This window comes from Rhea americana, unplaced genomic scaffold, assembly GCF_003343005.1.
Source record: "Rhea americana isolate MKP2758 unplaced genomic scaffold, rheAme1 scaffold_555, whole genome shotgun sequence".
In the NCBI taxonomy this organism is placed as follows: domain Eukaryota; kingdom Metazoa; phylum Chordata; class Aves; order Rheiformes; family Rheidae; genus Rhea; species Rhea americana.
Genome location: NW_028186707.1, coordinates 100097 through 125192, shown reverse-complemented (window position 1 = coordinate 125192; position 25096 = coordinate 100097). Strand labels below are relative to the sequence as shown.

At 53.7% G+C, this 25096-nt stretch overlaps 2 protein-coding genes and 1 long non-coding RNA gene across 4 annotated transcripts; all 3 read right to left on the bottom strand.

Moving 5' to 3' along the window:
- Nucleotides 1-1424: 1424 nt before the first annotated feature.
- Nucleotides 1425-6336, bottom strand: LOC146587900 (uncharacterized). Its single transcript, XR_014897542.1, has 2 exons — nucleotides 6090-6336; nucleotides 1425-2478 (listed from the first exon to the last, which is right to left on the bottom strand). It is a non-coding gene; the product is annotated as an uncharacterized LOC146587900 (long non-coding RNA).
- Nucleotides 6337-7892: 1556 nt separating this feature from the next.
- Nucleotides 7893-16423, bottom strand: UQCRC1 (ubiquinol-cytochrome c reductase core protein 1). Of its 2 annotated transcripts, XM_085318841.1 has the most exons (13): nucleotides 16314-16417; nucleotides 15627-15767; nucleotides 15157-15243; nucleotides 14059-14188; nucleotides 13095-13293; nucleotides 12381-12460; nucleotides 12123-12238; nucleotides 11564-11707; nucleotides 11125-11285; nucleotides 9976-10061; nucleotides 9406-9494; nucleotides 8999-9074; nucleotides 7893-8124 (listed from the first exon to the last, which is right to left on the bottom strand). In XM_085318841.1, the coding sequence occupies exons 1-13, from the start codon at nucleotides 16383-16385 to the stop codon at nucleotides 8060-8062; spliced, it is 1446 nt and encodes a 481-aa protein (XP_085174967.1). In that variant the 5' UTR covers nucleotides 16386-16417; the 3' UTR covers nucleotides 7893-8059. The 2 variants fall into 2 exon arrangements, with proteins under 2 accessions (XP_085174967.1, XP_085174966.1); XM_085318840.1 differs by lacking the exons at nucleotides 7893-8124; nucleotides 8999-9074; nucleotides 9406-9494 and adding an exon at nucleotides 9511-9605 and having other exon boundaries at nucleotides 16314-16423.
- Nucleotides 16424-18650: 2227 nt separating this feature from the next.
- On the bottom strand, nucleotides 18651-24812 carry SLC26A6 (solute carrier family 26 member 6). Its single transcript, XM_085318846.1, has 18 exons — nucleotides 24593-24812; nucleotides 24330-24440; nucleotides 23858-24033; nucleotides 23545-23709; nucleotides 23047-23199; nucleotides 22771-22853; nucleotides 22527-22674; nucleotides 22308-22421; nucleotides 22016-22093; nucleotides 21630-21725; nucleotides 21360-21466; nucleotides 21140-21209; nucleotides 20837-20929; nucleotides 20473-20577; nucleotides 19662-19853; nucleotides 19446-19500; nucleotides 18984-19105; nucleotides 18651-18724 (listed from the first exon to the last, which is right to left on the bottom strand). The coding sequence occupies exons 1-18, from the start codon at nucleotides 24810-24812 to the stop codon at nucleotides 18701-18703; spliced, it is 2112 nt and encodes a 703-aa protein (XP_085174972.1). The 3' UTR covers nucleotides 18651-18700.
- Between the last annotated feature and the right edge of the window lie 284 nt (nucleotides 24813-25096).

Below are 25096 nucleotides of genomic sequence, written 5' to 3'. Positions count from 1 at the left end.
CGGGGCAGCGGGCAGCACCCGCAGCCTCCCCCAGCCCCAGCTCCGGGCCCGACGGGGCTCCTGGAAGRAGAGCGGCTTGCTGACGGAGCAGGGGGCGGGTTGCCCACCACCACCTTCCCGGGAGCTTCGCAGCTACCGAAGCCGGCAGCGCCTCCACACCCCCTGACGGCCCGCTGGAGGGGGCACGGGGCCGCAAAGCCGGCACAGCTTCGGCCGCTGCAGCCCTCCCGCCCCCGGCCGGGCCGCGTCCCCCGAGCCGGCAGCGCCCCGCGCGCTGCCTGCAGCCAGGCCCCCAGGCGCTGCTCTGCTGCCTCTCTCCAAGTCATTCGCCACCCAGGCGAGGGAAACGAGGGCTCCCTGGCTCTCCGCACGCCACGCAGGCTGGCTGCAGGCTGCCGCAGCTGCAGGAGCCCCCGCGGGCCCTCGGCAGGGAGGGGAGAATCCCCGCTGAGCGGCCGGAGCACAAAGCAGCGCGGCAGGGGAGGACAGCCGGCGAGGGGAGCCGGTGCCGGCCCAGAGGCGCCCGGCAGCCGCTCGCCGGGCAGGGAGGACAAGTGGCAAGAGGGCARCGAGAAAGCCTGGGAAGCTGGAGTCATTCCCGGGATGCTGCCAGCTGCGCGGCAAGACCCAGCTCCTTGCTGAGGTTTAGYGCCACTTTAGGGGACTCGGAGCATTTGTCCGCCGCCCAGCCCAGACGGCAACAGCCAGCGCTTCTCCAGCGCAGCGGCCCCGGGCGGGCGCCGTCTCAGGGAAGGAGAGCTGCTAAGGGGCACAGCGGTCACTCGGGGGAGTCAGCGCTCAGAGGCCCCCAGCCCAGCTCCGCGATGGACGAGCCCCACTACCCCCGCTCCCTCACCTTGTCGCTCTAACCCCACTCCCCGGGGCCCCCTTCCACCCCCCCGCTCTAAGGCAGGTCTCCGGGAAAGGCCGGCCTTTGCTCCCTCGCCTGCTCTAAGCCCCCGCTCCGAGCCTGGGACGCGGCTCTCGTCACTCCGAGGACAGGGTAATTGCTTGACGCCTCCTCCCTGCCTCTATTAGAGTTGCACAATCTGCATCGCCCCCCTCCCCCCTCCCAGAAAAGACTACCTGCGGCTGCACCTAAGTTTTTGGCAGCTCCTGTGGAAGAGCCCCCATTCCTTCTTCGCAGGGCTCGGCTGAGCCTTGCGCAACGGACACCCGACCAGCCCCTGCAGAAACCCGAGCACGGCCGGCAGGAACGCGCGCTTCAGCACTGCACCCCGCAGGCGGCGGCTGGCACGTGCTCGGCCGAGGGGGGGACAGCACATCTCGTACCTGAGCTGGCAGGGGCAAGAAAGACCCCTTCCCAGGATGGGCGGAGGCATGGAAGGGGGACACACCTCTGGAGAGCTGAGGACCCACTACGGCCTTCAGCAGAGAGTGCTTTGGAAAGGAGAAGTGTCTAAGCATTTGCTAGACCACGTCTTGGGTTCTGTGAAATGACACAAGCTCCGTTACAGGCAGGACGCCGTCGAGCTTTCCCATACCGGCGTTACGCTAGTATGCCAGGGAGAGAGGAGCCACAGCAAGAATCCCAGCTGCAGCGGGCATTTCACACCGCAGCCACACTCCATGGGAAGGACGACAAAACTCTGGCCAGTGCTAGGTAGTGCCTGGCTGATGTGGCGGAGAGAAAGCCAGGCAGCCCCATGCCTGGAGGGCCAGAGGCTGCTGGAGGAGAAGGGAGCAGGAGCACCACTGCCCACGGGGCTGCAGCCTGGGCACGGGGAATTGTTCTCCGGAGGGATTTGTACAGTTAACGAGTCCAGACTTGTCATCAACACTCTCCCCCGAGAGGCTGTGCCGTTGCTCCTTCAGCTCTTTGGCTGGGTGCCTGACTCCAGAAGAAAAGAATAAAAAGGACAAAACATCCACCCTGCCCTGTCAGGGTGAATTGCTGTCTGTCACCATGGGAACTCCTCCCCTGCGCAGACCCATCCAAGATGACTTAATATCTCCATCAGGCAGGAGGGCTGCATCACCGGCGTGGCATGGGGCTGCCATCCACATACATCTCGTGCAAGGACCTCTACAGACATAGCAGAGGACATAGGGCAGGATTCTCCAGACCTCCACAGGGAAGGCTGACCAGTTCAAGCAACCTTCCCACAGAAGACAGGGGTATGGTCTGCATTCAAACAAGTTATCCACAAAAGAACAGCACTGGGCCTTTCAGAGCTGCAGCTAGGTGCAGAGAATATATTTCTCCAGCACCCCAGCACCACTCCTCGTTGTCACCTGAAAGACAGAAAGGATACAGGATGCAGGCCTGCCTCTGGCCACACCACCACCTTCAGGAGTTACCGTGGACCCTGGAGACCTCAGCCCTCTCTGTCCTCCTCAGCAAAGCTGGGGCGACTTCACCTGTGAGTCACCACTTTGTGTGTGCGAGGCGGCAGCCACAGATATTTGTGTTCCCATGTCATCGGGGCTCCSGCGAGCTCTGCGCATCTGGAGCATCTGTAAACAAAGCAGAGGAAGCATGAGAGCCATGGTGGAGAGTCTGGCTGGGGGGCAGGGGGGAACCTTAACCTCACAGCAGCCAGTGCTGGGGGAAGGGGTGGAAACGCATCTGCATAACTGCCACGTGGAGCCCAGACACTTGGGACACACACAAGGCTTAAGCATGCTTACCAGATGCCTCTTCCTGGAAGTCTCTTCGGCACGCCAGGGTACTGCTTTGTGCCAGATGAGCTAAGGCAGGAAGTCACTACGGACAGACKGCTGTTGGGCTCTGGCTGTCATTCTAGTTCCTAGAGCTGCTCTTGTCGTTTCATGCCAGGTTTCCTGCCCCCGTAAGACAGATGGGTTTCTACCTTCAGCCCTGTTCCTTCCTCTTTGCCAGCACTCCTTCAGCATCCCAAGCCTCCACTTTCTAGGCATCCACTCTGCAGAATAAAGGCTTTGGGCATGTGTCTTCCTACCCCCTTGATAAACACAGGTTGCAAGGAACAGGCACTGCAGCAGGACAAAATCCTTAGAGAGTTTTTCCTTCAAATGACAAGATTCTTCGTGCTGGGCTAAAGCTCAGAGACATGAAAGGAGCTAGATTCCGTGCTGTTTGACCCAAACGATTGAGTAGCAATAGTTCAAGGAGGGAGGTGCCTCCAGAGTGCCCGATGGATGATTTAGCAAATGCACTATTTCCATTGACACTTTCTGTACAGTAATGCCCTGCACCTACAGAACAGAGCTGGGACCTCCTCTGGCTGCCACCCCATAGCAGTCTGGTACTGGAAGAGCAGCTCCATTTTCCATACCCGGCTAGGTGATGTGTACCCTGCAGATAGCCAGGAGTTGGGGTCTAGAGGAGCTCTCTTCCCCAAGGCATGGGGAATAATCATCACTCAGAGCTTTTGCCTTTCAGCTTGATGAATGTGGCCACCCCAGGGAGGTCCTATGCTTCTAATACTACTTCTGGGCCTTCTGGGAGGGGGCACAATGGGCAGCAAAGCCAAACCTAAGCCTAACAGCCCCAGTAAAAGAACATGTGTGTATAATGGGGTGGGGGACGGGTGCGGGCAGAGAGGAGGAGAGACTTACATGAAAAAGTAAAAACCATTGATCTTCAGACAGCCTGTTGGTGCTAAAGCAGCTTTTAATGAGGATGTTCAGGGCCAAACTTACCACTTCCAGAGAAACTGTTAAAGAGCTGAGACAATGAAGGCAAGTCCTGCCACTAGCTGTTCTCCATTCAAACCCAGCTCATATCCATCTGGGATGGCTGTAGCTGGCAGTCAGGCTTGGATGGGCCCTTTGTCCACTTCTTCCAAGCAATGAATATGCTAAAGCTTTACATGAGCCGTTTCCATTTCCAAGCATCTGAGAAGCTGCAAGATTTCACTCCTTTGGGCAAGGAAACCTCTCTGACTCTTCTGTTGGAGCAGCCAGGCCAAAACCTGCTGGAACGTGCGCAAGGGCAACCCCAGCTCTGGAACATGTAGTGATGGCTCCAAGTTCAAATTTCTGATTATGTATCCATGTACCTCTGTTCCCCGCTCCTCCCCCCGGTATCCAAAGTGCCCACATTACACAGAAAGGCAAGGTAAAGCAGATGGGCCTGGGCAGGCCAAGCACAGAAGTCTGCCAAGCGTCACGTACCACCCTCACCCTAGTCATCTTGCAACCTAGCTGCAGTGACATTTATTCATAAGGAGGGCTCAGCCTCCCTCTGAACAATGCGATATAGGGGCTGGCCTAGATGAAAGGTACCTGGTCACAGCCATACGTATCGTTTGGTTCAGTCCTTACACCAAYGGGCTCAAGCAGTATCATGATCTGGGAACCCAAGGCACTAGTAAAACTGCATGTCTCTTGCTCTGTCTTCCAAACCCTGTTCACCTATTGCTCCTACAGCAATTTTCCACTGGCCTCAGCAGAAGAGCTGGTAGAGAATGAGGACCAGAGAGCTGAAGGGTCTCCTCCCAAAAGTTCTCTGGCACAAAAGAGAGGCACAGATCCAAGTCTCTCATTTTTGTGAAAGCCTCTCTGCAGTTACCTGGTTCCCTGAGGACAGGTTTGGCTCAGCACCTATGATTAGTATCAACTGTACTTTCCAGGGGGGGTAATTAGTTCAGGTGAGGCAACTACTGACAATTGGCTGCTGTGGCCCGTCTCTTGGCAAGAGCCAGAAGCCCAAACAAGCAGCTCACATATCAAAGGGGCTCCACAAGCAGATCCACCCTGTACATCWGCCCCTGCCCTGCAATCTGATGCTGGGGGCATTGACAGCTTTTACTGTTAGAGACCAGTGAAACCTGGAGCACTGAGCAAAAGTGTGTAGCAAGTGTTCCCATTTTCATTGCTAAATTTTATGCTCTTGGAGTAGCTCTGCATGGTAGAAAGTCAGTAAAGTACTGGTGTAGGTGGCAATACAGTGCCTCAGATGGAGTGCACATGCACAAAACAATGCAGAGCATCCTCCCTTCCAAATCCTCCTCTCTTCCAGCCAAAAGATGGAGAGCCAAGGTGTCAGGGAGGGAAAGCARTTTTCTAGAGGTAGGTGAAGGGTGTATTCTCCAAAGAAGGAACTCTAATGGGAGAGGATAAGACAGCTAACACCATGCAAAAGCGGAGGGAGCAAAGGCCAATTCATACATCAAACTAAATTTATCAGCACAGCCTAATGGGATCCCAAGTAACCTTCCAAGTGAAGTAGCAAAATAAAACACTTAAGCCATTGAAAACTAGACTGGTCAAAGAGCCCCGCAGAACAATCCGACATTGTCTAGAGAGCCAGGAAACAGATTTATTAGGTCACCCAGGCCATCTCCAATTTCAGTGAAATTGCCCTGTTCTAGGGATGGTTCCAACTCCCTCCTTTGGCACTGCTGCTGTCCTTCACTGGGTAGCAGAAATTACAGGAAGGGARGGGAGCAGTCCAGCAAAAGATCTCACATTTTCAAGAATGAGGGAAAGCATTTGGGTAAAACATTTCTGCAATGCCAGACACTGCCCAATGTGGATTCCCTTGGATTGAGGCTGCTCTGATGGAGGAAAAGAAATACAGACTTGTGGCTCATCAAAGAGCAAGAGACCTGCCAACTAATTCAGAACTTCACTTCCTCTGACACTGAAGGATCCAGCTGCCAAATACCTGATGATTCAGCACTAATTCTAGGTGATGCTTCCCAAGCCCCTCAATAAGGCTCAGATCAAAGATGTCCTATCAGGCAGTATTACTCTAGACTCTGGAATGGGCTTCCCCTCCCAACTGTTATATCCCCGCCCTGGCTACTTGTAAAGGTTGCCTACCAAGGAAAAAATATAAACTGTGTGAAATATCACACCACTTCTCACTTTTTAAAGCTGGTGAGATACCTGCATTTCTGGAAGCATGAACTTTCATAGTACCCAAACACCACAGGCACTYCAAGGCAAAGTGCCATTGGAAACGCAGCCAGAAGACGCTGACAAACACTACAGCACTGCAACATCCAGCCATCAATTCCCAGCTACGAGCAGACACCACATAGCACTCTGCACAYAACACTAGTCACCACAGCACAGTTTCCAGTGCAGATCAGCCCAGATACTCAGATTTTGACATGGATAAAAGCATCTGAAAATACCTTCTGATGCCACATTACCCAGCCAGCTTTGCAGAGCTGCAGCCTTGTAGTCAGGAGGGAGCAGGTGTGAGTCCTCACTGAAGTGCTGCAAGSATGCTGCTCAGGGCAGCCACCCTGCCTCTTCTGCACAGAAACAAAGCAGTTTGAAAAGCAAGAGTTGCAGAGGGGTTTGAATTTGCTGTTCAGCACAGGGTAGTGCAGGATGGCAAGAAAAACAGCCGTTCCCAAGCAGATAGCTGCAGAGAAGAYGACCTGTAGGAAATAAATAAAGCAAGGATGTACATCTCCCTTCCCTGTACGCTTCACCAACTGCAAAGTATCCTGGAAGCTCACTGAGAAAAACTACAGTAATGGAAGACAACAAAAAAAGATTAAGGTTTAATTGCAATCATAAAACCAAGATGTTCCACAAGGCTTGAGGCATTAGGCGAGCTTGTTTAGTTTTTCAGCCTTTAGTGAGCCTGTAACGAGCCAGAGCTTGCAACAATAGTTAAATTCAAATTGCATCAAGAACATTTAACAGTTTCAAACTTGCCTAGTATATGCAATGAGTTCAGACAAACTGACTCTCTCATCAAGAATTCGAATTCGGCGCAAATGATTTAGCACACTGGATTAGTCTCAAACGTAATGACTAACTCTTGGAAACTTTTACACTATTTTTAAATCCCACTTGTCAGGGCAGCACCTGAAAATTAAATGAGGATCCCGAAGAGAGTTACCCCAAAGATAAAAATTTAGCAGAAGTACCTTGTTGCTTCAAAGTAGAGGTGTGATAGGCTAGTGCCACCTGGTGGGAAGCATTTCTCTACTTGTTYGGTTTGTTTTTGTCTGCTTTCTGTTTGGTATTTCAACTTTCTGGAGACAAGCCACAGGAACTAGAACCCAGAGACAGACACCAGACAAGCAGGAAGACCTGTGTAGCTCTTTCAACTATTTAAACTTAGCTATTACCTTCCAGATATAGGACAGGTCACTCCACACTTCAGTCAGCAGCTTCTTCTCTGTTGCATAAGGACTGATCAGATGGTGGTTCATTTGGAGAAGACACGCATAGACAAAAACCAACTTGGCTCATTGCTGAGCTGGCACGTATCTAACCAAGAAGCTTAAGGATGAGAAGCATCATATCTCATTAAAGTTCTAGAGAGGTGTTTCACTAGCAACAGCTCCAGCTCCTCAGTGTCCGCAACTCTGCCACAAATAACCACCTCAACTCCACCAACACAACATCGGGCAAGGCCACGTTGGTCACCTTCATGAATTTAAACAAACAGTGCGAACTCAGCTGACTAGTTTTGTTTGGAAATGAGTAAGCAGAGAAGGCCTACAAAAGAAGAAACAGTTGTTCCAACAAGAAGAGGGTAAAAAACAACAAGGCCAGAAATATTAATACCACACCACAAGGACCAGAAGAGGACAAACTTTTCATACGGGCATTTTGATCTCCTTGACAAGCAGCAAGGGAGTAGAATGGTCCCCTCAGATGAGGGCCCTTCATTTTAGGTCTGTACAAACAATAATGCTAAAACCCAAGTTTAGCTGCCACTCCACTGAAGCACACAAGAGGAAATAACTAGGGCCAGGCAAAGACTTACTTCTCCCAGTCTAAAGACCTGTGAACTCATCTGGCAGGACAGTACCAGATAAGGACAGAGGAGGGACAGGATACAGATACCAGGTTTTCTAGAGTGACCCCAGACAAATCAAGACTTACTGGCCCAGTACATCACTGACTTGGAAAGATTAATCCGATCTATGCACACAGCCCAGCAAGACAGAGTAACTCCCACCAAAGCCAACTCCATTTAGAATATATTTATTTTTATTATTACATTATTACATTTAACATCAAGATGACAGCCATTTTGACAGGACTGATCCTGTCCCTGGTGCACAAGACATTCAGAGCCAAACAGAACCTCGTCACAGTCCACAACTTCACTATTTCCATCCTGCAGGGACACATTCTAGAAACGAATCCAGTACATGGCACTGCGGATACGGTTGTAATCCAAAAGCTGTTCAATGGGACCTAGGTGAGCAAAACAGAGTCGGTCACTGGAGAGGTAGTTAAAACCCCTGTGCAACATTCCTGAAGCAGACAATGACAGAGTAGAACATGCTCAGAATTCAGAACAGCTACACACAAACCCAGGCGCTTATAGCTCAAATCTGCACCAGAAAAGCTGGCAGAAACCACATCCTGACAGAAACCACCATTAATTTCCTCAGAGTATTTTGCCTTCTTCTGGTGCTCCACAATGCTGAATATACTTTCACATGTACGTGAAATAAGGGAGCCACCAAATCACAGAGATTTTGATAAGTTTATTGCAACTTCCTGTTTGAAAATCCTCTCCCTTTTCCAGACTGCTCTACTTTGTAGGCCCAGAGGAAACAGCTGCATGGAGGAGGGGAATCCACTGCACAAAGGAAGGAGGCAGCAGGGCTGAGCTGAGCTGAGCTAGCTGTTCAGGCAAGCTTTCTGAGAAGAATTTGTCCTTGGCCAGACAGACATGTCAGAGCAGTACAAGAGAACCAGGCCCCTTCACTTCCCTTACATAAACCACTGTGACCCCAGGGTAAGGACACCTGGCAGATACCTCTGGGCCCCCACCCAGCTCTGGGACTCCCACTGTTAGTCACAGCTCCACAACAAGCAGAGAGGTGGGAGGATGGCCAGCAGCTCACTGTCACTGTACCTCCATCATCTGTGGGTTTGACTTCCTGGCAAACATGCCTTGGCACATCTAACGCGCAGAGGCAGGAAGATAACAGCAAACGAACCTGAGCAGGTAAGTGGCCAGAACAGACGTGCGGAGAGTGCCTGCACTTTGCTTCCACTCAGCTTCTGACTGCCTCCTGATTTTTTTGAGCTACCACGTACTAACCGCCTGGTCACTTACCAACCGCTGCAACTGCTGGGCACTTGTCATAGATGTATTTACTGCAGACCTCTCGCACCATTCTTGCATCAACAGCCTAGTAAGCAATAAACAAGCTGTCAACAACCCTTCGGGCAGACGTGCATTCCTCCAATTTGCAAGTTACTATTGATATTACATATCAAAACGATTAATTACACACTGTCAGACTCTTTGGGGCCATCTGAACCAACTGTCTAGCTCTCATCCACCACAAGGACAGATGATGCTCCACAGAAGGCACTCTTCTGAGGGTACAAAAGACGTGGCAGTCCAGAAACTGCAGTCTTACAAGGGATACAGTGGCTGCAGAATTACACAAACTAGACAGTTGCCACCTCATCACCACATATGCTGAAGTATCCCAAAAAAAACAAATGGATACCTACAGCAATCCTGGAATCCCATTCCTCTAGAGGGATACGGCGTCCATAGTTTAAGAGATGGCTTCCAATATTCTCACACACTGGGGTAGTACCTAGGAGGTGTTGAAGACATCACATCGTGAGCAAAACAAAAAGCCTTCCAGAATTTTGCAGCTTGATCAGTCTGGAGAAAGCAGATACAACCAACTCTAGCCGTTAAACACCTTCAGATCAAAAAAAAAAAAAAAAAGAAACCACAGTTGTAGTTACTACTCTAAGCAATACAAAGATTCTCTTGAGTCTCCAGAAYTGTTCACAGCTAATGCAGACCAGTTTGAGCAGCACACAAGGTCATCACTCTGAGCAGCAGAATGACCAGAAGTCTGCAGTCAGGGCCAGCCTGGAGCACAGCAGGCTGGGATCAGACACTTTGACAGCACAGCAAGAGGAACACAGAGCAGAGCAGAGGGAATTTAGCTCAATGCCTGCTTGTATTACTGTAATGTTTAGCAAAGAATTCCTGCTCCCCAGAAAGGATAGGAGTGCTAACCCTCCAAAAGCCTCATAGTGACCACTCCATAAACCAAAACATACCATCTAACTGAGCTACCATGGCATTTCGGAGGAAGTTCTTGGCTCTCTTCACTTCAGACTCCGTGGTACTAGTGCACAGACGCATCCTGGAACGGAGACAGAAAGGCCACTAAAGCTGTTAAAAATGTCCATCTACTCAGAGAGAAAGCAAATCCCTGCCCTTCCTAAGCCCCTTCAGAAATAAGCTAATTTCAACATTTCTCTTGCAGGCTAGAGACTCAATCTTGACCACTGCAGAGCAGCTAAGAACAGGAGAGCACTGAACAGCAGGAGGCAAGAGAAAGAGCTCAAGCTTACAGGCAGGGAGCACCAGCCAACACTTTACATGCTGAGTTACGCTAAAAAAGCTCTAAGCAGCCTTGGTGTCGGCTCTAGCTTAGCCACCAGCCAAGGAGGCTGCGGTAGGTTATCACAAGAGCCAGCCTGTCAGCTATTCCCACACATGGCCAGCTGCTATGGAAACTGGTGCTGAAAGAACAAGGCAGTTCTACATTGTCTGTTAAACTCCAGCTGCTAAATCCCTTTCTCCCCTGCCAACGATAAGGTCTCTGGGGCAAGGGCTAACTCCATCTGCTCTGTACACAGCACAGCATGGCTCTGAATCTCAGTTGTAGCCTCTAACCATTACTGGGATACACAGGTATACAATAACACAAATAGACAGAAGGCTCCCTAACACTGGGATGGCCCCAGCAGCAAGGCATTTATCAGGCAAAGCACAACAGCTGTGAATGCAAGAATTCAGTCTCTTTAGCCCATTTAAAAAGACAACGGAGATAAAAAGCCTCTTGATCACCTAAGAGGACCTTTTCTCTAAAGAACAATCTCCCTTGAATAAAAAAAATAATAATAATAAAAAAAATGTCAGTGCTAGAATTTGGAAATCACGAACTAAAAGCCTGAGCAGCCCAAAGATATGAAATCAGCAACAGTTTGATGAAATGAAGCAGCTCCTGACATTTCTCTCAAAAGCCACATCCCAAGACAGTTAAAGAAACCATCTGCAGGATGATTTGACCAGAACATGAGTTATTAAGAAGTTCATATGTGCTCTGAAGTGCTCTGAGGACCTAATATGAGTTCCACCAGCTCAGATTCCCAGGAGAGGGTCAGATCTTAAGCAGAAACTTTTGCTGAAGGCATACTTACCACTCACCCTGAGCGCAATGAAGCATATCGTCTATGGACAGGGGATCACAAACAAAATGGAATCCAAAGAGGCCAGTATCAGAATAGCAAGTGTTGAATGTCTGGAAACTGTGGCAGAGTTTATACTCCACAGCAAGCGTAGCCAGCCTGCTGGACTGATTCTGTAAATAGAGAGATACCCTAAACCATTCCAACATAAAAGCTTCCTCAGAGCTCAAATCCCATCCAATTGAGGTGTTTTCTCAAAGACCACAGACAACACAAAGCATAATACATCCCAAGAACTACCTTGGATCAGCCCCCATTACATTTCTAGATTCCTGACCACTTCACAGTTGGAAGATAAACACAATAGCTCCCCATTAGCACATCCACCCAAGGACTCTAGAGTTAATTAGCGGGCTCTGGGCTTTCGCACACAGGTTCCCAAGTCTCTTACCTTACCACCTCCAAATGTGCGGTCATAGCGTCCAATGATAGAGTTAGCCACAAGGAGGACGACGTTGTCAGGATCAGCCCATCCCGGACCCTCCACAGCAAGAGCAATATGGGCATGGGGCAGAGCATCATCTCTGACACGGATCTAGAAAAACATCAGGGAGCAGAGGAGAGCTGCATGAGCACTATGGCTTTGTCTGCTGCAAAGCCAGGAGGACAAATTAGAGGACTTTAATATTATCCCAGGGAAATCAAACAGTCTCAGGCAGAGCTGAGAATGAACCAGTTGCCTCTGGTTTCAGTTTTTCAGTAGATGACGTGAGCAATAGCCTCATACGATACTCCTAAAGGATTTTGGTCCTATCTAACCTCACCACACTGTGGCAACAAGCCCCAAGAACGGAGTGTCGAGGCACTGCCAAGCTGCTGCCTGTTCAGTCGTTAGCTCCTCTGAGATACATGAGCAGACTGTCCCTCCAAAAGGAACCATACCTGGTTTCACATTCACTTGGCAGTTTGRCAACACCTGCTTGCTTTCCTGAGGACCAAAACAACTTTACCTCACTCCCAGTGAAGCGGCAGTGTGGGAGAACAGGTACAGCATCTTCTTTGTAAGTAAAGGGCACTCCACTGAAGTGTTGCTTAGCTACATCCACCAGCTCTTTGTGCGAAATACCTGACAAGAGATTTGCAGTCTTAAACAGCTTCATTTAACAAAATGATTCTATTTTATGTTAGAGATAACAGCTCTGTGCGACAGAGCTAGACCAGCTAGAAAATACCCAGGCTTTTTAAAGTCACAATGATCTAGGACTTACCTCCGGCAGCTGCCAGGACCATACGAGGTGCCTTGAAGTTAATGTCAATATATGAAGCTAGATCTGCACGAGTCAGATGCCTAGAGAGCATAACGAGACTTAATATATTAGCAGCTCAGAGATGGAAGGATGAGAGACTGATGGGAAGCAGTGCAGAGACAGCAGTAATGTATTTCATTGTCTTAGTTATGGGGTAGTAAAACTTTCTAGAAGTGTGACTGTACTGTCTTGTGTTTTCCTCACACTGTTGTTCTGAACACAGAGAATGGAAATAAGTGGCCAAGAGCATTAAGGGAAGAGTTCAAATACAGATTAGGCAAGAACTAGCCTCTGCTTGCTAGGCTCCCCCAGCAAGCCTAGCAGGCATCTGCTTGAGGCTGCTGCTCTAGTGAGCATCCCTAGCTCTTAAACTCTCCAGAGGTGTCAAACAGATCAGCACAGCAGAAGGTTTGACCACACCCCTACCAGCTTTGCTCACCTTACACGAGGTGCAACTCTGGAGAAGAAGTGTGCACTACTATGCTTTTACCAGCATAGGCAGGGCAAACACAGTCAAGACAAAGTGAAAAGCCCATGACAGCAGATCACCTCTGCATACAGCACCATTTGCACCTTGCACACACCCTGAACTGGTTCCCTTGCACAGTCACCACTACTGAGAAGTGGGAGTCATGTACCCCAAGGACTGAGTACCACATCCAATCTGTTGCTCACTTGATGCTCTCAGTGGTCCCCTCAACAGTACGGCCCAGTGCAGTCCCCTGGAAAGCAGTGGCATGAAGGTAATCAAAGGTAACATCCGTTAAGTTGCTGTCAATTTCTTTCATCTCCTGAAGGATGACGCCACGCTCCTTCTCGATCTGAGACTCCTCCAGTGCACAGTTCTGCACGATGTCAGCCAGAAGCTCGACAACTGTAACATATTTCCTACATTAACAATCCCACTGCCCGACTGCTGCCCAGCACTGCTGAAAGGGGAAAAGACACACAAGCTGCAGGGACACTGGCAAGAGAGGTGAGCAACAAACCGTGCTGGGGAGAGGAAGCAACATAATGGAGATTTGTACTACCCTTTCCCACAGCAACGAAGAGAGACAAACAACACTGTTTTGGCAAGAAGAAACCTCCAGGTTCGCATGCTACACACCCCTGATAACTCATCAGGGCAAGTAAAAAGCTGGAACACAACTGCAAAAAGTGGAGCACAACAGAAGCAGGGTATAGTGCAGAAATATGACAAGCTCCCTGCAAGGGTCTGGCTCATCTACAGCAAGGCCCACAAAACTGGCTCTGACTCAAATTACAACCCCTGGACAAGTGACACAAATAGGAGTGTCCACATGGCAGCACAGCAACACAGTAGCTGCCACCAACCTCATTTTCCCAATCTGTAAAACAACCAGATTATTGAAACTCCCCCCTTTTTTCTGGCAATATAGTGTAATGTGACATTAAGAGCTTTGCAAAAGCTGGTTTTAGGAACACACGAGCTTGCAGCCTTGAAGCACCATTCTTCCCACAGTGCTCTCTTCTGCTGTCACCTAGAACCTGCAATTTACTGCTCAGCTACAACTTTATTGCTCACTCTGTTGTTAAAAAGGATGCTGGTGGCAGAGGCACACACACACACGCTTAGTCCTCAATCCCTGAATCAGACTTTGTCCAGCAGCCATCCTACCTTTGGGCATGTCCTTGGACAAGGCTTTTATGTAATAGGCAGTCTGCTCACGCGAGGTGTACCCATTAAGGTGAGCACCCATACTCTCCACTTCCTTCTCAAAGGCAGCGCAAGGACGCTTCTTTGTGCCCTGAAAGAAACCACACAAATGCAACTAGGAAATGGTCAAATTTCCTTCTGGGCAACCTAAAGAGCTAAAATAATGAAAACTGGCATTTGAATAATAAAAGCCAAGAGCAAGTGCACAATGCAAGAGATTTGAAGCTTGGTTTACTTACCCTAACTAAAGAAAAGCTGACATGTATTTTGAAAGACCAGTAACAACCCAAAAGGCAAAGAGAAGCTAAGCTTAAGCTAAGGGACAACAGCTGCTGAAGAACACATCAGTAGAAGTAAAGCAAGAATAAGCCAGAACCAGAAATGAGAAGCAAGTTTCTAGCCATCCAAGGAACAATATTCTGGAGAAATGTTCTAACAGAAACAGAAAATCACTACTATAATAGAGCTCGACTCTTCAGGACTGAATCAGACATTGCAGCTGCCTACAAAGGCATGGGTTGCAGTCAGCTTCTGCCCTGGGAGGCATATATACAGTTACATTACTAGGGAAGTTAGAGCTGTAGTCTTCAAACTTTGCCTGTCCACTAACAAAACCATTGAAAAGTCAGCAGCTACAGGAAATGCTGCTTTGAACTCTGCCTGCTAACCTGAAGAAACACATTTCATAACACAGTCCTCTGCACATGTGCTACAGAGGCGCTGGGATGGTCATGATCAGAACGACAGGGTTAGAGACTCAGTCCCAGTCATTACTGAAAATTTTCTTCCTTTAAGAGGGGAAATAATGATCAGGAAATACGAGATGCTGTAACTCATGCATGCTTGTAGCTTGCCACGCAGTGAAACAGAGACCACCATATAAGTTAAGGGCCTTTGTAAAAGTTCATTTTTTTACTACATACAAGGTTTCCGGGTTCACATGCACTGATTTACACTCTTCTTAACAGCAACAGCCTCTGAAGTTAGAGCTCAACATATAAGTAGTTGTCTAAAACAGATCTCCATACAGTCCTATACCAGATCTAGCATATGCTTTACCTTAAATGCCAGATGTTCCAGGAAGTAACCGGCTCCATTGTTCTTCTCATTTTCATGGCGGCTCCCCACCCCAATCCACACACCCACCTAACAGAAAAAGCATCAAGTACATATATAAGAAAAGAAAACAAACAGCACATTCAAGCCTCATGGCCATATGCATAACAGCAAGCAAGAAAACTCTACTCCGGATGCATTCCACCAGTAATACCAAAATAAGAATGACCGCCAGCAACTGATGGTTTCCAGTACACATTTAGACTCTTTATCTAGCAGTGTCACAAGAACCTTTGGTAGTTTTGCCAAAAGTATAATAATTGCTGGTCACTTACGCTTTGACCAATTAACAGAAAGAATGTCTTCGCGGGAAACTTTGTTTCTAACATAGGTTTGTTACTTTTGAAAGACTAGCTACTGACTAGGCAAAGCTGACCTATTTCAAGTATATGCTCAAGCTATTTTAAACTTACCGTACATGTCGGCTGATTAGACTCCTCTGAAGCTACACGGAGTCCATTTTCCAGAGTGGTGACTTGTGTTTCAGGAATATTTTGGAGTGTTTGGGCATAAGTAGCAACACCTCGGTTCCTTGTCAAAGTCAGTAAGGCTGCCTAAAGAAAAGGCCATTGTCTTTGTTAAACAGCAACTCCCTTCTGTAAGCCAGACCTCCAGAACATGGACTGCCAAGCAGAGTTGAACAAAGCTAGGTGAGATGAGCTCTTTCAAGCCTGAGGTGAGGCAGGCCCTCACCTACCCAGCAACATTGCATTTTAAGGGTACAGCAGACTGGAAACTGGCAGAGATTTCGAATATTAACCAGGTACTAAAAAACACTAAAGAATCGCGCAGTTCAACCAAAGCCTGGTTTCTCCACAGGAAGGGAAAGGACAGCAGGCCCCCGGCGAGCTCCGCAACGGGGCCAAGGCCGGCCACGATCCGAGCCCGGGTGTGTGTGTGTGTGGGGAGGCGGTTGGAGGGCGGTTTCCACAGTGACCACCGCCGTCCCCGCCCCGCAGGCCGCCGCGTCCCCGTGACCTTCCCCGGCCGGGAGGCGGGTGGCTGTGCCCGGCCGCCCCGAGAGGCCTCCCGCGGGGCCTCCCGCGGGGCCTCCCGCTCGCCCCTCGCTGCCGCCCCCTCCGCCGGCCGCGGGGACTCACGGGGGAGCGGAGGCCCCGCAGGAAGGCCCGCCCGGCCGCGCTGCCCAACCGGCACACAGAGGACGCCGCCATCTTGTCACTTGGCMGCCGACGGAGCGGGCTCGAGAGCGCATGCGCAGGAGAGAGGACCCGGATGTGTGGGAAGGCGCATGCGCACGGAACACCTACGGGGGAAGGGCCCGACGGGTGCGCATGCGCTCGAGGGGAAGTGAGGGAGGGCTGCCGGTTGCCAGGTGCCGGGCAGGGACGCATGCGCAGAAGGGGGAGCGGCCTGCGGCGGTGCTCCCTGGTGTCGGGAGGGCGTCACGGCAGGGTGCAGGGCGGGGGTCCCGGCGCAACAGGGATGTGGGGCGGGAGGGCCCCAACCCTGCGGGGATGCAGAGGGACCCCAACCCTGCGGGGATGCAGGGGGACCCCCATCCCTGCGGGGATGCACGGGGACCCCCATCCCTGCGGGGATGTAGGGGGATCCCAACCCTGCGGGGATGCAGGGGGACCCCAACCCTGCGGGGATGCAGGGGCATCCCAACCCTGCGGGGATATAGGGGGCATCCCAACCCTGTGGGGATTCAGGGGGACCCCAACCCTGCGGGGATGCAGGGGGATCCCAACCCTGTGGGGATGTAGGGGACCCCAACCCTGCGGGGATGCCAGGGGGATCCCAACCCTGCGGGGATGCCGGGGACCCCAACCCTGCGGGGATGCAGGGGGACCCCAACCCTGTGGGAATGTAGGGGGACCCCATCCCCATGAGGATTCAGGGGACCCCAACCCTGTGGGGATGCCGAGGACCCCAACCCTGCGGGGATGCAGGGGGACCCAACCCTGCAGGAATGCCAGGGATCCCAACCCTTCGGGGATGTAGGGGGACCCCATTCCTGTGGGGATGCAGGGGGACCCCAACCCTGCGGGGATGCAGAGGGACCCCATCCCTGAGGGGATGCAGGGGGACCCCATCCCTGCGGGGATGCAGGGGGACCCCATCCCTGTGGAATGCACGGGGGACCCCAACCCTGCGGGGATGCAGAGGGACCCCAACCCTGTGGGGATGCACGGGACCCCACCCCTGCGGGGATGCCGGGGACCCCAACCCTGCGGGGATGCAGGGGGACCCCATCCCTGCGGGGATGCCGGGGACCCCAACCCTGCGGGGATGCAGGGGGACCTCATCCCTGTGGGAATGCACGGGGGACCCCAACCCTGCGGGGATGCAGAGGGACCCCATCCCTGTGGGGATGCACGGGACCCCATCCCTGAGGGGATGCCGGGGACCCCAACCCTGCGGGGATGCAGGGGGACCCCATCCCTGCGGGGATGCAGAGGGACCCCATCCCTGCAGGGATGCCTGGGGGTCCAGCCCAGCGGGGATGCTCTGGTCTTTCAACCCAAGGGGGTACAGCTGGGGCAGCCCCAGCGATGGAGCGGTGGGACCAGCAGGCACTGGCCGCCGGCGCGGGGGAGCTGCTCCTGCGCTCTGGGAGCAGTTACGCAGCAGCCTGGGAGCCCGCGGAGCAAAACCTTGCGCGAGAGCAGGTGCCYGCGAGAGCAGCTCTGAGCCACGACGCGGCTCTGCAGAGCCCCGAGTCCTGGTGCGCCGCCGCAGGGGCCGGCTTGCACGGGAGCGGGAGCTTCTCCAGGGCTGGGCACCCTGCTCCTCTGTGCTGCTCCGGCCCCTGCACCCCTCCAGCGCTGGGGCCTCCCTCCACCTCTCGGGTCTTCGAATAACGCGGAAGGAGTGCAAAGAGTGTCCAGGACAGGGGCAGAAAAAGGGCCAAAGGGGCACGGTAGTTAAGAGTCAACCTAACCGTATCATCCGATAATATTCATATGGGAAAGCAGACTCTGGCCGAAGAGCGCCAATCATTAACAGCAACAGACGAGCACATCTTAGCTGAGGATATGTTTATAGAGAAATATTCGCCCATTACATGGTGCTTTAAGATTAATGGTCAGAAATGTTACAATGTTTTAGCATGCTGACAACCAACTCTGCAACCAGTGCAGGAAAAATGCCCCGCACCAGCTCAGGCGACCTGCCAGGTGGGGGCATAGCTGGTGAGGGGCCTTCCTCCTCCTCCTCCTCCTCCTCGGGGATCCAGAAATTGGCACAGTCTCCCTGAGATAGCTCAGCCCTGGGGCTGCCCCGCGCCGGGAGGGCATCCCAGGCTTTGATGGGCTTGTGTCTGAGGTAGCTGGTTGGCTTTACTGGGTGTCCAACAGGGCTGGCCAAGGGCAGGAGGTCTCCGGGTGCCTGAGCGGYGCTCGGCAGCAGAAGAGCTCATGTCTTCCGAGAAGCCCCATGGCAGGAGGTCCTACGTCACCAGCCCTGGAGCATCCTCYGGAAACCTCCCTCAGCAGCGGGGCTCCGACGTCCCCCTCTCRTGGGGCTACATTTTGGTGCTGGAGCACACCTACGGAGCCGGGCAGTGAGCAGTCAGTCCGGCTCAACCCGCTTTAAGCAGCACACTGGGTCTCCATCAGCGCTCCCAGCCAGCAGATCCCATGGCAAGGAGGGAGCGCGAAACCCAGCAAGGTGCCCAGGGGCTCGCACCATGGGGAGCCACTTCTCCAGTGCAAGCCCATGGACACAATCCCAGTGCAGCCCCCAGAAGACACACAGAGGAGGGGAAGGACAGCTGTGTCCCCATTAGCGGGGAGGCCAGTGCTTACCAGGGCCTCTTCCCGTTGTCCAGTAGCGTGGAYCACGGCGTCATGCACAGAAGCAAAGAAGTGGTGCTTCGTGATGGTCTGGCTGAAGAAGTTGCCCCTCTCCAGCTGGGCGATGACAGATGCTGTGTGGAGGGAGAAGTGCCCACCACAGTGTCACCGTGGTCCCAGTCTCACCCCAACCAGCCTCTCCCCACTCTGGAGTGGCAATTGCCACCCCAGGAAAGTCCCCATGAGAGGACACATTGCACTGGAGCCATGGGGCTCAAGATGGGTCCCCAAGCCAAATGACACCCTGGTGGGAACAGCCTGGGAAAGGGCCACCCCAGAGCTCAGGAAGGCCCTGTGGCTGCCCTGAGTCAGCCAGGAGCCATGTCCCTTGGGGAAATTCTGAGAAAAGGGATGCCTGGAGATGTGGAGGCCATGGTGGGCCACCAAGCTGATGACYCTGGAAGGCCTCCTCACCTGGGCAGCCAGCAAGGAGGACATCGACTTCTATGTCCCGGAAATCCCTGAAGATCTGAAAACGGCAGCAAAAACATGGATGTATGTCAGGCTGCCCTGCACACACGGGGGATGGGGCAGACGRCCGCCATCCCACCACCTCCAATGGGGAGTCTGGGAAGCTTTTTGCAAGGTGGCCAGTGGGTGTCTTCCCTGCTCCCCCAGCCTTTCCCTTACGTTCTTTAGGATCTTTATGGAAACGGTGTCCACAAAGTTGACAGGGCTGAAGTCCAGGATGACGGTGTGGAAGTTGGGAACGGGAAGCCCCAGGGAGTGCAGAGTGGGCTCGGTGGGTGCGTTGCTCTCTGCTGCCTCCTGGCTCAGCTCGATCACTGCGATGCCTGGCCCATTGCACTCGTTCGCTGCCGCCTGGGGGATAGGAGACCTGGCCTCACTGCTCAGCAGTTGACAGCATACCAGGCCGGGCCAGCAGGCTGGAAAGGGCCCTTCCCCCATTTTTCTTCCCCTAAAATGCTCTTGGGTTTGGAAAGGGGCTTTGGCTGTATTATGGCGAGGGTAGCAGGTGGTGTCCAGTAGCAGGTGCATCCCTTCCACTCATATCTCACTTTTGGCATTTGCAGCCCCGTCTGGGTTTCCTGGTTTTAACAATCATGTGTTCATACATTGATCTGGCTCTTCACGTTGCCAATACACTGGGGCCGGACTCCCACTAATGACTTTCCCCGGAATCAGGTCCATTAGATGTTGCTCCATTTTGATGATTAACTTGCCAACTATTAGTGACTCACTGGCTCCTCCATGTAATCATTAACAGCCTTGTCCTCACCTGCTGACCTCGGACACAGTTCCAGCATCATGACCCTACCTCCATCTCTGCTCCTTACCTGGTGGCACAGCCCAAGCACATGTCCCAGCCAGCTGTGGGAGCGCTTCCCAAGAGCCTACAGGGATTTCCGGGATGCCCAGCCCTAGAGCTCAGAGAAGGAGTGGGGCAGAGGGCCCTGATAGCCACAGCCCTGGRAAGGACCTTTTGCCTCTTTGCCTTCTCCTTCTCAGCTTGCTTCTGCCTTTTCTTCAGCTTCTTGAGAGCCTTCTTCTTCTTCTCAATCAGCTTGTCCACATCAATGCCACTCTGTGAAATGATACAGCCTGTTCTTGGTCCACTGTTGCCAGCCCATGGGAGCTCTCACAGGGGCACTTGGCCCCCATCTCCCTCCCACTGCCCAAACCCAAGCAGTCCCATGTGCCACCAGGGAGCTGCTGCAGGACCTGTCCACAGCAGCACAGAAGGGACTTGGCAGAGTGCATCTAGATGTCTCCCACGGGGAGGGCAGTGGGGACCAGAGTGTGGCACCCACCTGCAGTGCCCCAGAGACCTTTCTTCTCCCTACCTTCTTCTTCAGGGCCTCAGTGTACAGCTCTGCATTGGCAAAATAGATGGTGGAGGAGGAGCGGAAAATCTTCACGCCRGGGACCTCCTGAGCCTGGGGGAGACAGGGAAGGCATGCTACCTCTGGGGACACAAGGCATACTGCCATTTCCTCTGCCCCCAGCTCCAGTCTTCCCTGACTTCCCCCTAGACACCCCCCCGAGTCATCTTCCCACAGTGCCAAGCCCCTGCAGGTACTTCAAGCCTCTCTTGCCTCCTGCAGGCACTGCTGGGGCACACATCCTCAGCACCTCAATGTTTTTACCTTCTTGTATTCAGCCACGTCCCTATATATGTCTGTGTCAGAAATATGCCCCAGGATGGAGTAGTGAGGCCTGCGGGGAGAAGAATGAAGAAATGACCTTGCTGATGGCTTCATCCACCCCTTGGTGCCCAAACGCCACCTCCTGAGTGCACCCCTTGGGTCTCACATGTCCCTGGCTCTCAGGACAAGCTCCCTGCCCCCTTTCCCAGGGGCTACTCACAGCTGTGTCTGGAAGATGATGGTGAGCAGTGCAAAGGCCACTGAGGCCCCCAGGCCAATGTCCAAGTTGAGCAGGAGGGTGGCCACAAACGTCACAATCCAGACCATCTGGAGGGGTGACACAGCTCAGCGGCACCCAGCCTTCCCGCTGGCGCTGGCCTGCCACGTGAGCCTCAGGGAGGACAGAGAAAGCCCTGCTGCGGCAGTGCCAGCACAGCCCGGCAGCCCCAAGCACCTGGGAAAAGCACCGCACGTAGTCCCCGTGCCTTACCAAGTCCACCCTGTTGGACTTCCAGAGCGTGCGGAAATCAGTGAACTGCTTGAACATGCCCTTGAGGTTAACGATGATGATAGCAGCTAGGATGGCCTGGGAGAGAAATTTCTGGAGCTGAGAGGATGGAGATGGCTGGTCCTGGTGGTTATTCATACCCCACTCCCACAATGCCCAGTACCACAAGCGGAGCAGGAGCTGCCCATGTCCACATCCAGCCCCAAACAGGGCATTCCCGCCCTGACGTGCCTTAGGACGGGGCTTTGCTAACGTGGCTCTGCTCAGGGCTGGGATAGGCAGGGCATGGAGGGCTGCTGCCCATCAGGGGCTGCCCTCCCTGGCTGCCCTGGGGAAGYGGGAGCAGGGCAAGCGGAGGTGGGCTGTACCTTGGGCAGGTCCCGGAAGAGCTCTCCAATCTTTAGGATGGTCACTAAGATGACCAGGGATGCAACAACACCAGCCACCTGGTGAGGAGAGCGGGTGGTGAGAGGCAAGCTGGCTCGTGCCGAGCACCTCGGCGCCCTGGTGCCTTCGGCTCCATCCCCTTGCCGTTCTGGCACCAGCAGCAGCGGACCCTCGGGCGAGCAGCAGCAGAGGAAGCTTTTGGCCCCTGCTGCCTCTGCAAGCGGTGCCAGCTGGAGCAGAGGGTGCCACTGGCAGTGGTTGACCCTGACCAACCTGGCTATTGCCTCCAGTGCTCTCCTGCACCAGGCTCCGCGACATGGAGCAGCTGATGGCGAAACACTGGAAAAAGCCACCCAGGAAGTTGGAGAAACCCAGAGCTATCAGCTCCTGTGAGGACAGAGCAGGGRGTGAGGAGCACTGTGTCGGCCTCTCCTCTCCCAAGGGCCTTGAGAAATAAATTCTTATTTTATCACATAGGGTTCAGAGCATCACCTGGTTGCTGTCCACTTTGTAGCCATGCTTCAGAGCAAATATCTTGCCCAAAGAGATGCAGATGGCATAGCCCACCACAGCAATGGCGAACGCATTGCCTGCCACCTGCCCAAAGTAGTTGATATTAGGGGCCATGGGCGGCTTCAACCTGCAGCCAAGAGATGGAGATGCAGCTAGAGAGAGGCTCCTGGCAGGCAGCATGGCACCCGAGCAGAGCTGCCCCTGCCACTCCGGCCCCACTCACCCACTGGGGATGTCACCCACTACAGAGACGCCGAACTTGGCGTTCAGGTTGGCACCGTAGGAGATGCCAGTGGAGACGATGATCTGCAGGGGGAACAATCAAAGTGAGGCAGAGCCTCCCCCGCGAGGACCATGCRGAGGAGGAAGGGGATGTACCATCCTAGAGCCACCCTCACTGAGGGACCCGGTCCCACCTGCACCGACCCTGGCTGGGCCACATCCTAGGGACACAATACCCGCTAGCCACATCCCTACATGGAGCCATGTGGCTTGGTACCGTGATGAGCTCGATGGGGATGGGCATGGGCAGCTTGGCAGAGAACTTGTGGTTGAGCTCCTTCACGATGAAGATGGCCACCATAGCAATGATGGCTGTCACCAGGGTACCCACGTTGGTCTTCGGCAGATTCTGGCAGATTTCGATGAAGGTCTAGCAGGGAGGCAGAAGGAGGCARTGGGCTAAGGACCTGGCCAATGCCACAGATGCCCTTCCTCTTCCTCCTGACCCCCAGCTTGGATCRGGGCCAGAAACACGGCCACCAGCCCCATCCTGGAGCAAACCCTTCATRTCTAGTCTCCAGGCAAGCCTGGGGGGAAGCAGCTGTTGGGGGACACCCCAGCCCAAAACCCAGCTTCCAAGCATCAAGTCCATAACAAGGAGAGTCTTGATCATAACCCAGAGCAAAGGCAAATGCTTCCCCCAACAGGCTTTTGGGGATCTCAGTACACCCTGCTGAGCTGAGGGTACCCCATGACAGCTGTGTCCCTCACTCACCATGAACAGTGAGAGTGGCCCTGAGTGCTCTCCCAGGGAGATGCCAAAGACATACTTAAGCTGGGAGATGAGGACATGCACAGAGGCAGCAGTGGTGTAACCACGCACCAGTGGGTCTGAGAGATAGGTCACCACAAAGCCAAACTGCAGGAGACCTAGGGCCACCTGGAAAAAGAAGCAGCAGGTAGAGAGCATGAGCCCAGCAGCTCACAGCAGCAGGACCATGAGCCCAGCTCAGGGCACTGCTGTAGTGGTGCAGCCCCTTCGGTTCCTCGCCTGGTGGCTCCTCACCAAGGGGTCAGGCCCTATATACCTGGAAGATGCCCACCAAGATGGTGAGTGTGGCCACTAGCTCCACCCTAGCAGCATCCCGKCGTGCTTCATTGACAATTGTCACGTTGGTGCCATTGACAGGCTCCAGGAAATCCTCACTGGGCACCAAGGACTCCGTCACGCTCCCAATCATGACRGAGATGATGGCAAAGGGACCTGGGGACAGAAGAGATGCAGATGGGGGACCTCTTCCCAAGAGACCTGGCTCTGAGGCGTGTGGGCACCAGTCCCCAGGGCAGGGCTCAAAGCACATCCACAGTGCTTTGGCTGTGCTTGTCCAACCATCTTACTGGTGTAGCAAAGTAAATGCACAAGAAGTGCCCCCCCGGCCAAGCCTGCCGGTGCAGCAATGCCATGTTGCGGGTGAAGGCTCACCTCGCCTTCCCCATCCTTGCCTCCTCCCCTCCGTACTCATAGAAGCACATAGAAGTCCTCTGGCCACCCCTGCTCACCCACAGAGTTGTGTCTGGATGTCCCAAAGAAGAAGTAGAGGAAGACGGGGTAGAAGGAGGAGTAGAGGCCAGTGACGGGCGGCAGCCCGGCCAGCAGCGCGTAGGCGAGCCCTAGCCACAGGGCAGCAGAAAGAAACGTTAGAGTGGGCAGGACCTCAGCCCCACAGCCCCTCCCGCACCCTGGCCCCCCATCCCTGTGGGGAGCCCCGAACAGCCTCAGCGGTGCCCCCGAGAGGGCACGGTGAGAGGGCCATGCCGCTCACCCTGGGGCAGGTGCATGATGCCCACGCTGAATCCCGAGATGATGTCCCCCAGGAGCCAGTCCTTGACCGGGTAGCGGGGCAGCCAGCGCAGGAAGGGCAGGAACCGGAAGAGCAGGGACTTGGCGGTGGAGGCCGAGCATCTTGGTGGGGAGGAGTGGGAAACGAGGGTGAGAACGGATGGGGTTGGCAGTGGGGCTGGACAGGTCCACGGGGAGGACATGCTGGGGCTGGCCCCGTGGGAAGCAGTAGGTCCTGCGGGTGGAGAGGCGTCCCTCCAAGCAGGAGACACGAGGGACAAGCGTGGCTGGGCTTGGAGGGACCAGTCCTCAAGTCTGCACCACCAAAGCTGTGTCCAGCTCCAGCTGGGAATCCCTGGACGACGGGGACGGCCTGGAGCAGGGCGTCGCTGGCAGCGGAGCGCAGGGACAGCCCAGCCCGGGCCCTGCCCTGCTTCTCCCGCTCCTCGCCTTTGGAGCCGGCTCCGCGGGGAAGGGCTGGGCGCGC

Coding starts and splice junctions, on each gene's coding strand:
- UQCRC1 (XM_085318841.1), bottom strand. CDS start 16,385: ATGGCGGCGTCCTCTGTGTGCCGGTTGGGCAGCGCGGCCGGGCGGGCC. Junction 11,286..11,563: donor GCACATTTGGAGGTGGTAAG/GTAAGAGACTTG, acceptor CTCTATTTACAG/AATCAGTCCAGCAGGCTGGC. Junction 8,125..8,998: donor CCCAGCAGTTGCAGCGGTTG/GTAAGTGACCAG, acceptor TTGCTCACCTAG/GTCCCATTGAACAGCTTTTG.